Source organism: Pristis pectinata, chromosome 1 (assembly GCF_009764475.1).
Source record: "Pristis pectinata isolate sPriPec2 chromosome 1, sPriPec2.1.pri, whole genome shotgun sequence".
NCBI lineage: Eukaryota > Metazoa > Chordata > Chondrichthyes > Rhinopristiformes > Pristidae > Pristis > Pristis pectinata.
In genome coordinates, this window is record NC_067405.1 from 18,370,931 (window position 1) to 18,387,544 (window position 16,614).

The 16,614-nt window shown below is 40.2% G+C and overlaps 1 protein-coding gene across 1 annotated transcript in view; it reads left to right on the forward strand.

Annotated features, from left to right (window-relative positions):
- Positions 1-16,614, forward strand: part of neb (nebulin) — a 269,812-nt gene that overhangs the window by 251,400 nt on the left and 1,798 nt on the right. The window contains exons 144-148 of the mRNA XM_052025719.1: positions 1,631-1,738; positions 2,437-2,620; positions 10,167-10,259; positions 10,585-10,734; positions 16,207-16,310. Coding sequence (XP_051881679.1) covers positions 1,631-1,738; positions 2,437-2,620; positions 10,167-10,259; positions 10,585-10,734; positions 16,207-16,310 — 639 coding nt within the window. The remainder of the gene's footprint in view (positions 1-1,630; positions 1,739-2,436; positions 2,621-10,166; positions 10,260-10,584; positions 10,735-16,206; positions 16,311-16,614) is intronic.

Sequence of the window (16,614 nt, forward strand, 5' to 3'; positions counted from 1 at the left end):
CTTTACAGTCATTCTGTTATCCCATTTTCTTCCCACTTGTTTCCTTTCAAACCATTCTTAGCTGAGTGGTCTCTGCCAATGCAACATCAGAACATGCAGAAGAGTAAATGCAACAGAATACAAGAAAATCATGAGATATACTATCCCGTCCACCAAACCTCATTCCTTCAGTTTTCTTTTTACCTACTTTATAATTGTAATTTGATTGCCAAAGGATTTGGAAATTATCTTCTTGGTCACTATAGATATTAGATAGATTGATATTTATTTATTAGTTACATGTACATTGAAACACACAGTGAAATGTGTCTTTCCCTGCGCATAAATACCAGCCACTGTTTGTACTCACCTCCATCCATCAGTTCGGTTGACTTCAGTGGAAGTCTGGAGGCAGTTTTAACTAGTGTCCACACATGCTTTTAGCAACTGTGACCAAAAGTAAATATATCCCTCCAGCATCCAGAGCCGCACATAGCATATTGTTTCTGATATTGATCTCCATTTGCGTGAGGATCCCCCTCATACCTGTTCATACACAGAGACCCAGAGGAAATTTTGTATTAATCCATCAGTTGTGCTTTCCCCTCTAACCCTTTAGACATGATCTTTTTTTCCATAACATTTAAAGTTTTCCTTTTCAAAGAACCTCCACACTTTCTTTCCAAATTTTTGTTCCTTGCTTCAATTAACTATTTGAGGTTCTAATTACCCTGCTGTGGAAAACATGGAACAGTGCAGCACAGGAACAAGCCCATCGGCCCATGATGTCTGTGCTGAGCATGATGCCAAATTAAAATAATCTCTTCTGCATATAATCCATACCCCTATACTCGCTGTATATTCATTTGCCGATCTAAAAGCTTCCTGAACCCTACTAGCGTACGTGTTTCCACTACCATCCCTGGCAGTGCATTCCAGGCACCCACTACTCTCTGTGCAAACAAAAAAATTGCCCCAGACGTCCCCTTTAATCTTTCCCCCTAAAAGATACTTCTAATTGAGTACTTAGTATTTTTTTATATAGGCTATATCAACCCCTTACATATTTTAAAAGTTACCAGTCATAATAATTCCTCTGGAATGGACTTTGTATAATGCCTTACCAATGCACCTACCTGTGGCAATGCTAACCTAGGATCAAATGTTTTCTGTCCAAGGTAGGCATTGGCAGAAACCTGTGAGCAAGTGCCTGTTCCAGTTTTGAAGCATGTTCTTAGGCAAATAAAAAATTCTACCTGGCGTCAGGGAATGAAAGATGTTATCATTCTGATTTATTTGGCTTTTTTTTGTTTACAGTTTTAAATAAATAAACCCTTGACTTGCAAAATGTATGTAATATTAGAGAAAACATATCATCACCATCAATCTGAATGATACATGATTTTGCACATCACAACCAATTGGGCATGAAACATCATGATATAAAACAAATAAATTATTGTTTTTTCCCTCTTGTAACTTAAAGCCAAAGGCTGAAAATTAAACGCATTAACTTGCTTCAGTCATACTCCTAACATCATGCCAGCTAACCCAGCACCCCAGAGCAGAATAGTTAGGTAAGGTATGTGTGGAGAAACTGAAAGTCTCTCACGTGGCGGCTGCACTCAGCATTTCACTCTTGACCTTGCAGGTTCTGTACTCTGACAGTTTCCGTAAACAAGTGCAAGGCAGGGCGTCTTATGTGCTGGACACACCAGAGATGAGGCGTGTACGGGACTCCCAGCGCAACATATCTACGGTATGTTTGTTCTTTGCTCCAAATTCCAGTGTCTGCTGCCTCTTTTGTTTCTACATACAGTATGTGGTAATAGCTATTGTAATGTCTTTCTTACTAATTGTTAATAAGCAACGTCCACAACAAAGAGAGAGTGCATGGTTGGTTATATGGTCAGTTCCTAATCTATGGTATACATAACTACCAGGAACAAAAAACAGAACACTGGGAGATCTCAGCGGGTCCCAAAAGATCCTGATGCAGGGTCTCAACCTGAAATCTCGACTTATACCTTTTGCCTCCACAGATGACCTGCTGAGTTCTTCCAATGTTCTATTTTTTTTGTTCCATACTCCAGCATCTGCAGTCCCTTTTGTCTTCATAACTGTCAGGAAGTTATTAGAGAATGCCCAGTATCTCATGTAATTTTCCACACTTTGTGTGGCTCAGGTCCTGCAGTAGTCCCAGCTCTATTGCATTGAACTCAGTTGGAGTAACATTAATTAATGCAACCCTTTCGAAGTGCCACCTGGTCTTGGTGGTAGGGCTTATTCTCCCCTCCTTGTCAGAGGTTTTTGGGTTTGAGCATTCTGATACATGTGACACTTCTGTTGCCTTGTTTTTGTTTTAATGAGACAAGGTCTTTTTCGGCTAGTTTGGGTGAGTAGCTCAATTTGAAGAAGAACAGGTTTAATCATTTGAAATGTATTTCCAATATTAAGGTGAAATACCATGAAGACTTTGAGAAGACCAAGGGAAGCTTCACACCTGTAGTTACTGATCCCATCACAGAGCGTGTGAAGAAGAACATGCAAGACTTCAGTGACATCAGCTACCGTGGAATCCAAAGACGGGTTGTGGAGATGCAGAGGCGACGAGTGGAAAATGAAGGAGAAAGCCTCACAGGTCTTTAGCCGGCATGAATAATTTTGTAACTAATTCTACTTCAATCATTTTTGTTACCAAACCAGAGCAGATTGAATTCATTTAGCCATATGTCCCCTCAAGCGCTGATGGTTGATGAGTGATTTGTTCAAGGTGATTAAAAATATTGAAGGGCTTTGATGGGGATTTTATGAAATTAGCAGAAAGCGGGAATTGGAAAGCATTTATCCACGCAAAGTACAGTAGATCTCTGGAATTATTTCGCGGAAGGTACTGTTGATTTGTCTCTGGGACAATGGGAACTTTCAGGATTTAGGTTGCTCGATTTAAAGGGTATGAAGAGATATGAAGCTACGGCAGATAAATGAAGTTGTGGTGTTGATCAGTCATGATCTAATTGAATGGGGAGAGCAGACTGGGGACTTTAATGACCTTCTCCTTTCCTACTTTGCTACCATCAGGAAGTCTTGCATTATTACCTGAGAATGGTGGAAATAATCAGGCAGTCAGCAGAAAAAACGGGGAGGATAAGATTTCTTTATTAGTCATACATATATCGAAACACACAGTGAAATGCATCTTTCGTGTAGAGTGTTCTGGGGGCAGCCCACAAGTGTCGCCAAGCTTCTGGCGCCAACATAGCATGCCCACAACTTCCTAACACGTTTGTGTAGTGGTTAGCGTAGTGGTTCATTTCTGGCTGCTGTCTGTAAGGATTTTGTACGTTCTCCCCGTGACTGCGTTGGTTTCCTTCGGGTGCTCAGGTTTCCTCCCACTTTCCAAAGGTGTATGGGTTAGGAAGTTGTGGGCATACTATGTTGGTGCCGGAAGTGTGGCGACACTTGCAGGCTGCCCCAGAACACTCTATGCAAAAGATGCATTTCACTGTGTGTTTCAATGCACATGTGATTAATAAAGATATTTTATCTATCTTATTTTACCTTTGGAATGTGGGAGGAACCCCACACAGACACGAGGAGAATGTACAAACTCCTTACAGACAGCGGCGGGAATTGAACCCGGGTCGCTGGTGCTGTAATAGCATTATGCTAACTGCTACACTACCGTGGAAAGAGAGGTAAGGTCAGAAGCTGTGGTCCATGATGAGGGAAGGCAAGAATATGAGGCAAACGAGTGGGGTAATTGAAGAAATAATGGCCATTTGGAGGAGGGGAAGTAGAATACTTAGCTGAAATTACCAGAAGAAAAGATTGTGAATGCTGCAAAGAAGAAATGACAGTGGCAGAAATGCCAGTTATCCAAAATTGTTGAATTCACTTTTAAAGTGCTTGTCAGAAGATGTGTTGCTGTTCCATTAGCTTTCACTGACAAAAATTGTTGAACTGATTGTTGAATTAAGAAAACTTTTCCAACTCCAACTTTTTCTGCAACTTGTCTTTAACATTTTCCAATCTAATGAAGTGTCATTGAACTGAAATGTTAACTCTGTTTTTCTTTCCAAAGGTGTTGTCTCTCCTGGGTATTTCCAGTATTTTCTGTTTTTATTTTGGATGTCAAGCATCCATAGTATTTTGCATTTGTGTTTAATTGTTTCCTGTCATGTTATTATTCCTATTTTGCTTCTCTTCAAGCCCATTCTTACTTACTGTGCTTATATCTGAGTTGTTATTTTTTCCCACATGATATACAGCTCAGTGCTATAAGCAGTACCCCTGAGGCCCATTCTGCTTACAGTACCAAACCGAGACCCACTCACCAGGAGCTACAGACTTGCTTGGCAACACAAGGTTATTTTACTGGAGACACAAGAGACGGCAGCTGCTGTAGTCTGGAGCAGAAACCAAGCTGCTGGAAGAACTCAGCAGATCGAGTAGCATCTGTGGTGGCAAAGGGATAGTCAATGTTTCGGGTCAAGACGCTGCATCAGTTCAACAGTGGAGGGACTTAGTTCTGATGCAGGGTCTTGACCTAAAACGTCAATTATCCTTTGCCTCTACAGATGCTGCTGGACCTGCCGTGTTCCTCCAGAAGGTTATTCCACTATTGAATTTATTGATGTTGACAACAATGTTTCTTTTCTTTTCTCTAGCTATTACTTTCTCTTATGCTCTATGGCAGCAGTGTATAAATATTTGATTTTGCTGCTAGCATTCTATTGGTAACTTCTAAACATTTTAAAAAAAATCTAGTATAAAATATATTCCATTTTTTTATTGCAATAGGTTGCTATAAAACAGCTGGCACAAGGGAAATGGGCCGAATAGCTCACTTCTGTGCTGTGTAGTCACACAGACCTATTTTATTTCCAGTATTATGAATTACCATTTTAATGTACAAATCAGAACTATGGGAGTTGTGAATAATGAAGTGTCCTGACCTTATTCTGCAAATAATTAATGAATTGTCTTGATTGGTAAATAATTCATAAATTGTTTGTGTCTCAGGCTTGATTTTCCCTGTATTGTATTAATAAATCATACCAGCTGCACACGCAGCAAGAAAATATCAAATGAACCATGAGAGAAAAGGAAAGAAAGTGAAGAAGGGCAGGAGAGAGGAGCATAGGAATTACAGGAAGGGAGGGTGACAAAGGAGGAGGATTGAGAGGGAAATCTGGTGGTGGAAGAAGTAGCAATCCCACTGCAATCACTGGCAGTGAGAGAAGTGAGCAGAGAATCACTGGCAGGAAGGTTGGAGGGGTTTGTTGACAGGGCCTTATCTTATTCAGAGGAATATAGAGAAGTTTACTCTATAAAGATGAGACATGCCATTAGCTAAATCGAATTTAGGGCTGAGGGACATTGAAATCTTAGATGTCTTTTGGGATTTTGGCAGGAGTAATATTATGATCTCCTTACAGCGTTAATCTTTTATGTTTAGAGCACTTTCCCTCTTGTTACTAGAAGCTAAATGGATCCTCCACTGTCACCCTAAGGCTTCGTGCAGGAACTGCAAGCTGACTCACAATTTAAAAATATAAAAAATAGGTGCTGGGCTAATAGAGTTTTTATTTTCTTCTTACCCTCTCCTTCCGTAATGTAAAGGAAGGATTTGCAGGATGATTAACAGGCTGTGATGACATGACTCTTTTCCTGCCCAAACTAATCTTTATGTCAATTCTAATGTAGTTACCACTAGGTTGGTTGGTGTTGCAGAATCACTATGTCCCTGTGCTGTTGGTATGTTTCACATTTCACTCAAATATTCTGCTGCTTGCTGGAAAGTTGGAATATTTGTACAACCAGATAATTGTAACACTCAGCAAGTCAGGAACTGGAACGAGAATAATGAATGCTTATTCCTTTCTGCTGTCTTGCCAGGAAGTACATCTTCCTGTAAATACATTTTAACCTCTTATTATGGTTTCCTTCCACTCCTTGTATCACTATCTCCTGTGTAATGAACCTGGCAATGTTCTAGGCCTAGTGAACAATGCAGACCCCGCATCACTAGTTAAAAATAGATTAGATAGGTTGTTAAGGGAAAGGGAATGAAGAAATGGAAACAGCAAGCACAATGTGTGGTATATGTGTGCTTAAATATGTGAACAAATCAGAGTGCAAGCAACATAATAACATGTTACGTGTGACATAAACACACATAGGAGTGTACAGAATGCAATGGAATGTACACAGTGTTCTGAAGCTATTGGTGCCTCCAATCCTTATAGGAAGTACTTAGCAGCTGTACAAGCCTGATTTACAGACTGCCTCCAAATACACCGCAGCCAGCAATGAGGATACTCAAAACAACCGACATGCTTGAATGCAGTTTGAAGAACCTCTTCAAATAACCTACTGAGAATTGCTGATCAATGGCACTGTCCACAAGACTTCAAAACTCCACAACCAAGGAAAGAAAAATGGCTGAGGCATCAAAGTCTTCCTGAGTGCCCAGGGAGTTGGCAAACCCATACAAGCAATAAAAATTAAAAAAAGACAGAACAGTACTCTAGGAGATGCCAATAACAAGATATTTAAACACATAGAAGAGTTTAAGCAGGAAATTGAACAACATGGTAGCTCAGAGGAGGCAGGATATATATAAGTGGCCTAGAAGTGTACAAATCAAGCATGTATGTCCTTCATAGTGTAGATGGAGAGTGTAGGAATATTCTTCACTGCTAGTAATATTCTTGGAGGGGATCAGACTGTGGAAATGTGCAGGCATAAGAGAGCAAAAGAACGTTGTTCTTTTGACAGAGATTGGCTCTGAGACGTACTGAATGCTTACTAGACTGATAGCTCTACAAAGTCAAAGGCATTTTGTTCACTGAAGTAGTGCAGAAATTGTAAGATCATTTCAATCCAGACAACTGAAATAGTGGAGTTACAAGTTTGGCAAGAGGAACCACAGGCCAGGAGAAACACTCAGCAGCAATGTTGCTGAATTAAAGGATTTACCCAGATGTTGCAAGTTTGTTGAATTATTAAACCATTTGATAGATTTTTGTGTGGCTTGAATGACAACGGATTCTGTCCAAGTTGTTAATCAAGAGGACTTTACTTTTGACCTGGCATGCAAAAGGATAAGCTCAATAGAAAGGACAGTGAAAAACACCAAGGACTTTCATCCATTATCATGAACATAATACTAGCTTATTGTCAGGAAACAACAGTGAAGCCTCCATTCCTGAAACTCAGTCAACATACCATAGGTGCAAATGGCACGTACTTTTGCTCCAGGTACAATAGCAGCCATTCCTCACAGGTCCGTTTCTTTAAGGAGGGCAAGTGTGATGTGTGTCAGAAGGGCCATACTGCCTCAACATATGACTTGAAACCAAGAACAACTAACCACAGCAGTGCTATCGATACAACCCCTTCACAGGGGGATAAGTTGTCCAACTGGAAAATATAAAGGGAGTCTGTATAATGATAAACTTGTATCATCAACACTACTAGTGAAAATAACAGGAAAGAGCAAGATTTCAAGATAAAAGTATAAAGAAAGAATAACAAGTGGAAAATTAGCAAATCATTCCATCATATGTAGAAATACCAATAGCTGGAAATGCAGCCATCATAACACTGTTAGCAAACTTTTTAAAGGACCACACATACATTAAAGATGAACTGTTAATCTCCCAATCTACCTCGTTGTGGCCCTTGCACTTTCTCCATAGCTACAACACTATATTCTGCATTCTGTTTTTCTTTTTACTACCTCAATGTACTGGCATGATCTGACTGGATGGCACACTATCAAAAGCACATGTGACAATAATAAGACCAATACCAATGACAGAAAGTACAGATAGCTTCAAGATATACTCTGAAGTACTAAATGTACTAGGTCAAATACAATGCATTATGTGTTGGGATAACTGAAGACTATAATTGCCAACAATGGAAGTTGACTACAAGACTGATTGGCATTGAGAGATCAAGATTGGCTAAGAAATTGGATCAATTGTGTAGGTATGTTTACTGATTATGCAGATTTTTAAAATCCAGTCTACCACACAAAGATTGTGTTGCAGGTAGAGAGAAAGCAATATTTACCTTTTACCAAGAGGATGATGATTATCCAGTCAGAGCTGTAGGAAATTACTGGGACAATGCAGAATAACATGCTTCTGAAATGAGTCCATGAGCACACTCTCAAAGATCGGACGGATATGCTAAGTATCCAAGTGTGAATATGCAACCATCTTATAACAGAAGATTTGAATTGTTTTTTGATCAAGCCTGACTGAAGTGGGCTAATAGAATAATCATCCTTCATGTCTTGAGAAGACTAATCTTAGATGAATTATAATGCAAGATATTGGTATTGGAAAGATGAATGCTTTTGCCAGAAGCTTCATTTATTGCAAGAATGCAGCACAAAATCACCAAAGGTACCCCCTCAGACATGCAGATGGCAACATGGCACTTCAGAGACTTCACATCAAATCTTTGTCAGAAAGACAGTGATAAGTTTCTAGTCCTTATCGGTGCTCTTTCTAAATGGACTGCATGTGGGATCCTGCACTACAGCTGAATGTACAAGTAAGGAGGCGAGAACTATGGTATCTTTGTAGAGTTGGTATCAGATAATGGGCCACAATTCTCATCAATACCTTCATAATCTGCCATAATATCAAGCACTTATTCCCACATACCATCCAGTCTCAAGCAGCTCAATCAGTGGTTCTATATGTATTCTTAAGGAAGTCTTGAAGTCATATATTTTAAAGTTGTTCAAGGAATGTGACCATCATTTAGCTAACTTCTTATTCAAGTGTTGCAATAGTGCCACACTCTACGACAGAAGTTGCTCCAGCAGCACGTTTGATGCATTGCAGACTGAATGTACTTGAGTGTGTCCAGCCTGAAGCAGCGAGCAGAGGGACAGCAGCTGAAGCAAAAAACATAATCCTGACTTACATCCTCACACTCATTGGGAAGAGGCAAGAAGCAGTTCAGACAACATGAGGAAGTGAAAGGATTAAGAGCTATGAAGAGAAGGGATTGTTGTTATTTCTTGATTAGAGTAATATATGCGGCATTCTGATTGAACTCGTTATTGGCTCATGTATACCCTTTAAGTTGCGTGTGCACTTGAGTAATGAAGTCGTCATCATCAGTGCAACGTCATTGTGTGGTGCTTTTTGTTAGTCTTCCAGAAAATGTACTCACAGGTTCTGAAGTCCCTGGAGATTATTATCGTAGATAGTACTTATCAGCTCACAGAACACCTCCAAATCCCACAGTGAAACTGTTACTGATGTGGGAGGTAAACACCAACACATAGCAAACAATCCATTTCTATGTGGCAATTTCAGTGTCATTTCTTTAAATGGGAGTCAGCTATGTAAAATATGTGACTACAGACTTCAGAAAGTTGCACAATAACCCAACTGCTCTAAATTGTAGGAATATCCGTCTTCATGAAGTCACAGTCAAGAGTAGTTGGTTACATAGATTGTTCTGTTAATTTAAGATATTAATTCCTACATTTTCCTCACTAATTTCAATATTTTCATGATTCTGATACTGTATTCTATTAGAGCAGGTGATCAGAATTTATGGCAGATTATGAATTTATGATAAAGCAGGAATTATGAAGTAAATAAAATGTAATTTGTTTATTTGATTTGGCATCTCATACAATTAAGTTTCATTCCATTTCTTCACTCATTCGTGGGATGTGAACATGACCGGCAAGGTCAGCAGTTGTTGCCCAAGCTCTGGCTTGTTGGCTACTTCAGGCAGAAGATAAAAAATCACTTGGTGTTTGTACCAGGAATGGATAGCAGATTTCCTTCTGTGAAGGACAACAATCCTAAATCAAATGAGTTTTTATTAATATTCCAGTAGTTGCATGGCCACCATCACTAATACTAACTTTTTATGTCAGAATAATTTAATTAACTGAATTTAATAGCAACAGGTGCCATGGCAGAATTCAAACCCATGGATCATTTGTCTGGGCCTCTAGATTATTACTCTGATAATACAACCATGAAGGTTCTTTGACCTGAAACATTAACTTGATTCTCTTTCCACAGATGCTGCCTGACCAGTTAAGCATTTCCAGCAGTTTCTGTTTTTATAATGATTGTAACCTACCCTGGCCATTATCATTTGTATAGTTAACCCTATAAATCCTGTGTCTACAGATCTACGTGTATGGCGTACAAACCCTGGCTCTGTCTTTGACTATGACCCAGCTGAAGATAACATTCAGTCCCGGAGTCTACACATGTTGAGCAGTAAGTTCAGCCGAGTTCTTCCTTTCCATACAGCAGATTTCCTGGCATGCTCTTTTTTGATGCAATCCGTCTTCACGTAAAAAATAACTTGCAAAACTGTGCTGATTTACTTTCAATTAAGAAGCAGATATTTGATTGTAAAATTTGAAAGAAGTACCATTATGGTTAATCATGGTACTGAAATAGTTTTATTTTAAAGAAGATGATGGTGTTTTGAGATACTCTGAGCATAATTAAGCACTCTGCTTAAGAGCAAGTCTATTTTGATGTCAGGTAGATGTCATTGGAATCACTTGTTCACTCATTGTGATGTTCTTGCTTACAGTTCAAGCTCAGCGTCGCAGCCGTGAACACTCCCGTTCTGCCAGTGCCCTGAGTCTGAGTGGAGGTGATGAGAAATCAGAACTTTCTGAACCTGAACACACCATTACCTATTACAATGGAAACAATTTCTTCCAGCCATCAACCACCACAAGTTAGTAACCAAGTTTAAAATTGATTACAGTACTACATTAAATGGAAGTAGTATTGCAACCAGTATGAGTAAAATATTTCTGTTTAATCCTCTCCTCCTTTAATGTGATGCTTCTAAAAGTTGATGAAATACCAAATTTTTTTTTACATTAATCTTACAAAGTAGGACATTTGGTACAGCTCAAAATTGAACAAGAATTTTAAAAAATTGTCAATATTACAAAAAAGGGAATAGAAAAAGACTTGCATGTGTAGTTGAAGGTAGTTAATGATTGATATTCCATGATCAATCTTGTTACATACATAAGAAATAGGTGAAGCAGTCCATTAAGCTCTTTGAGACTATCCACCATTCACTAAAGATCATGGCTGATTTCTGTAATAAACCCATATCCTTGATCTCCTTAATAACCAAGAATCTATTGATCTCCCTCTTGCACATACTCAGCTACATCCTTCATTGACCCCTTGGATAGATTTACAAAGCTTCACTGCCTGCTAGGAGAAATGTCTTGTCACCTCAGTCTCGAGTCCCCTTAAATTGATATTGTGGCCTCTGGTTCTAGACACCCCAACCAGAAGAAACATTATCCATGTATCTACTCTGTCAAGTCACATAAGAATCTTGTATTCTTCAATAACATCACATCTCATTCTTCTCAGAATGAGAAATTTCAGAAATCATAGGCCCAGTCTGATTAATCTCTTTCACGTACGAGAAACCCATCTTCCCTGAAATTAATCTGGTACACATTTGCTGCATAATCTCTTTGCCAAGTATATCCTTCCTTAGCTAGGGAGAACAGACATAGTGGTCTCTGTGCTATCTTAACAGGGCTCTGTATAATTGAAGTTAGTTGTCATTACTCTTGTACTCAAATCCTCTTGCAATAAAGGCCAACATATTGTTTGCTTTATAACTGTTGATAGTTGCTGCATGTTAACTTTCAGTGCTTCATGTACAAGGACACCCTAGTTCCACTGAAGACCAACATTCTTCAGCCTCTCACCATGTTAAAACTACTACACCTTTCAATGTTTTTTTCACCAAACTAGATGACCTCACATTTTCCACATTATATTCCATCTGTAACATCCTTGTCCATTCACTTAGCCTATGTATCATCCTGAAGCCTTTCTGCATCCTCCTCATCACACTCATGGCCACCCAGATTCATATCATCAAAAAATTTGGCTACATTACTCTGGCTCCCCAATTCAAATCATTGTGCTAGGTCCCCAACACCATGTCACAGCCTCCCAACCTGAAATTTACCTGTTTACTTTTACTGTCTGTTCTCCATTCATTAACCTCAATCCATACCAATACATTACTCCAAATCCCATATGCTTCAATTTTGTTCAATAACCTCTTGAAAGGGTTTTGAGATGCCACACAAAAATCCAACCACATCATGTTCTCCAGTTCTCCCTTTTCTATTTGGCTAGCTACAACCTCAAAATTCCAGGAGATTTGTCCAACTGATCAGTTGGAAGGTTGGGTGGAGCATAGAGCCACAGAGTAACACAGCATGGAAACATGCCCTTCAGCACAACTGGTCCATGCCGACCACAGCATCTTCCTTGCTAGTCCCAGTTGCGTTCAGCTCGTAACCCTCCAAGTCCTTCCCCTCCATGTACCTATCTAAATGCTTCTTAAATGTTGCAGTTGTACCCACTGTGACCACTTCCTCTGGCAGCAGTCTATCTACTTACTTACCTCTCGGGTCGCTTTTAAATATCTCCCCTCTTATCTTGTATCTGTGCCCTCTTGCTTATGGACTCCCCAACCCCGGGAAAAGACTATGACCATCCACCTTATCCATACTCCTCATGATGTTATAAACTTCTATGAGGTCACCCCTCATTCTCTTACTCTCCAAGGAATAGACCAAGTGTTGCCAAGCTCTCCCTATAACTCAGGCCCTCTAGTCCTGGCAACATCCTTGTAAATCTTTTCTGCACTCTTTCCAGTTTAACCACGCTTTCCTATAACAGGGCGACCAAAACTGTACACGATACTCCAAGTGCAGCCTCACCAATGACTTGTATAACTGCAATATAATGTCCCAACTCCTGAACTCCATGCCCTGACTGATGAAGGCCAGCGTGCTAAATGCCTTCTTCACCACCCTGTATACTTGCGCAAACTGTGCATTCGTAGTCCCAGGTCCCTCTGTTCCACAACACTCATCAGTGCCCTGCCATTCACTGCATAAATCCTACTCTGGTTTGACTGTCCAAAATGTATCACCTCACACTTATCCACTTTGAAATCCATTTGCCATTCCTGAGCCCATCTCCCTAACTGATCAAGATCTCTTTGCAATTCATTGTAACCTACTTCACTATCAACAAGACTCCCTAATTTGGTATCATCAGCAAACTTGCCAATCATGCTATTTACATTCATATCCAAATCATTTACATAAGTAATGAATAACAGATGTCCCAACACTGAGCCCTGGGGCACCCCACTAGTCACAGGCATCCAGTCAGAGAATCAACCTTCAGTCATCATCCTCTGCTTCCTATCATGGAGACAATTCTGAATCCACCTCACTAGCTCTCCCTGAATCCCATGCAACCTAACCTTCAGAGCATCCTGCCATGCGGGACCTTGTCAAAGGCCTTACTAAAGTCCAGATAGACAACATCCACTGCCCTACTTTCATCTATCCCCTTAGCTACCTCTTCAAAAAACTCCAAAAGATTCATCAGACATAACCTCCCATGCACAAAATCATGCTATTCCTGATCAGGCCTTGACTGTCCAAGTGATGGTAGATCTTGTCCCTCAGAATTCCCTCCAGTAACTTTCCTAGAAGTGAAGTCAGGCTCATTGGCCTGTAGTTCCTTGGCCTGTCCTTGCTACCCTTCTTGAACAATGGAACAACATTAGCCACCCTCTAGTCTTCTGGAGCTTCGACAGTAGCTAATGAACAAGCAAACATCTCTGCAAGGGCCTCTGTGATTTCTTCCCTGGCCTCCCATACGGTCTGGATGTGCACTTGGTCAGGTCCTGGGGATTTGCCCACCTTAATGTGCTTCAAGGCCACAAGTACCTCCTTCCTCATAATAAGCATATGATCCAAGACCTCTCTACTTTGCCCTCATTTCTCTGGCATCCATGATATTCTCCTTAGTAAACACAGAGGGGAAATAGACATTAAAAATCTTGGCCATCTCCTGTGGCTCCACACATAGGTGGCCCTGATGGGCTTTAAGAGGACCTAGTCTCTCCCTAGTCACCCTTTTACTGTTAATATAACTTAAGAACCTCTTGGGATTATCTTTAACCCTGCCTGCCAAATCCATCTCATACCCTCCTTTTGCCCTCCTGATTTCCCTCTTAAGCCTGGTCTTACACTTTTTATATTTGGTAAGGGATTCATTTGTACCCAGCTACACGATGTATGCTTCCTTTTTCGTGACCAGAGCCTCTACCTCTCATCAGCCAGGGTTCCCCGAACTTGGTGTGTCTGCCCTTCATCCTAACAGGAACATGCTGCCCCTGGACTCTTGATATGACCCTTTTAAAAAGCCTCCCAACTTGCCAACTGCTTCCTTTACCTTTAAAAGGAGTCACCCAGTCGACCCCAGCTAAATCCTGCCTAATGCCCTCAAAGTTGGCCCTGCTCCAGGACTTAAACTTGTGGACCTGTTCTCTTTTTCCATGACCATTTTTTATGAGCATTTGCAAATTTAATCCTGACAAGTATGAGGTGATGCATTTTGGAGCAGTCAAACAGTAGATGGTAGGGCACTAAGGAACGTTGATGAACAGATAGACCTACTGGTCCAAGTCCATAGTTCCCTGAAAGTGGCAACACAGTTAGATAAGGTGGTGAAGGTGGCATATGATATTCTTACCTTCATAGGTCAGGGCATAGAATGGAAGAGTTGGGAATGTTGTCATAACTTTGCAAAACACTGGTTAGGCTGCACTTGGAGTTGCATATGCAGCTCTGGATGCACATTGTCGAAATGATGTGGTTGCATTAGAGAGTGTAGAGGAGATTTACCAGGATGTTGCCTGGATTGGAGGACTTTAGTTACGGCAAGATATTGGAAAAGCAGGGATTGTTTTTCCCTGAAGCATGGTAGGGTTTAAGATGAGAGGTAGGTGATTTAAAGGGGATCTTAGGGGTAATTTTTTTTTAAATGCAGAGTGATTGATATCTGTAATGCGCTGCCAGAGAAGGTGGTCGAATCAGATACAGTTACTATATTTAAGAGGCATTGATATATGCACTGAAATAGACAAGGCGTAGAGGGATATGGTCCTAATGTGGGCAAATGGAATTACTGTATACAGGCAAAAAGTTTGACGTGGATGTGATGGGCTAAAGGGTACATTTCTGTGCTGTATAACGCTATAATTTCTTTCATTTGAGCCCACAGGATTCAAAGCAGGTTGGCAAAGAGTAGTCTTAGGCTACAGAATAATATTTGGATAGGGCAATGGTAAATTGCCTCTACTAATTTGTGAGGCTGGAAGTTGCTTTTAAGATCAGATTTCTTTATTAGTCACACGTATATCGAAACACAGTGAAATGCATCTTTGTGTAGAATGTTCTGGGGGCAGATTGCAAGTGTTGCCATGCTTCTGGTGCCAACATAGCATGCCCACATGTGAGCTGGAACTTCCCAACAAGCTACACATTGGTGTCAATGCATTAAAGATGGAAAATAGAATTTTATAATCTGTTTATACATTGTGCACTTTAGAGTCAGGCCTTTATGACTAAGCTTTATAACCAAGATGCAATTTCACTGAAACAAATTTCTGGAAGGGTTGGGCAGGGTAACTGCAGGGGTCTCTCTTCAGTCTAAAGCATTTAAAATTACAGTCACTGAAGGGCTTGATCATTTAGGAATGAAGCAAGTTAAATGTCTTCATTCAGATAGAGCAAATTTTTGGAATTCTCTACACTAGAGAGGGCTGTAAATGTTCATTTGTAAAGTATATTAAAGAGCAAGATGGATAGTGTTTTGGAAATTAGGTTCAGAACAAAGGAATACCAGCACTGAGCAGGAAAGTAGACTAGGTACAGAACAAGCCATAATCTTATTAAATGACACAGACTCATTGGACTTGTGTACTTGTTTGACCTTGCACCTTATTGCCTACCTGCAATGCACTTTCCTGTAGCTGTGAAACTTTACTCTGTATTGCTTTTACCCTGTACTACCTCAATGCACTCTGTACTACTTCAATGCACTGTATAATGATTGATCCGGTCAAATGGTATGCAAGACAAGTTTTTCACTGTACCTTGGTACAAGTGACAATAATAAACCAATACCAATTGCAAACTTCAATGGATTCTTTTTTGTAAATGGCGGGATAAATTTCTACCAAGCATCTTGAGCTGGTATAACTGATCAATCATTTCAAAAGCTGCTCAAAGAAAGCTATCAGTGTTTGTCTTGTTCCCATTTATAAAAATCTATTCCTGGTTTATTTCAGCTTACCACACCAAAACCACAGTGCTGCCACAGCAGAGATCATCCTCTGTTGCTACACAGCAGACCACCGTGTCATCTATTCCTTCTCACCCTTCAACAACTGGAGTAAGTGACTTCTGCAATAAATTTACATTTATATTGAACAAGAATTAATGGATAGTTACAAAGCAATCCAAGGCTTACATGCTCTGTAACAGAGTACTCAGTGTTAGCTCTAAGCTTTTTGGTGTTGTGCTTCCTTGAAACTTGAACTGTAACACAGGGCTTTTTTTTTAAAAAGAACGGAAACAGGTCATCCCCAGATGAGGGCAGGGTTCCATTCCTGTGAACTGTTTGTAACCCAGTTTGCAAGTTGGAAATGCAGCCACAGTGTCAGGTGGCAAAAGATGCCCGCAGCCCCACAGCAGCA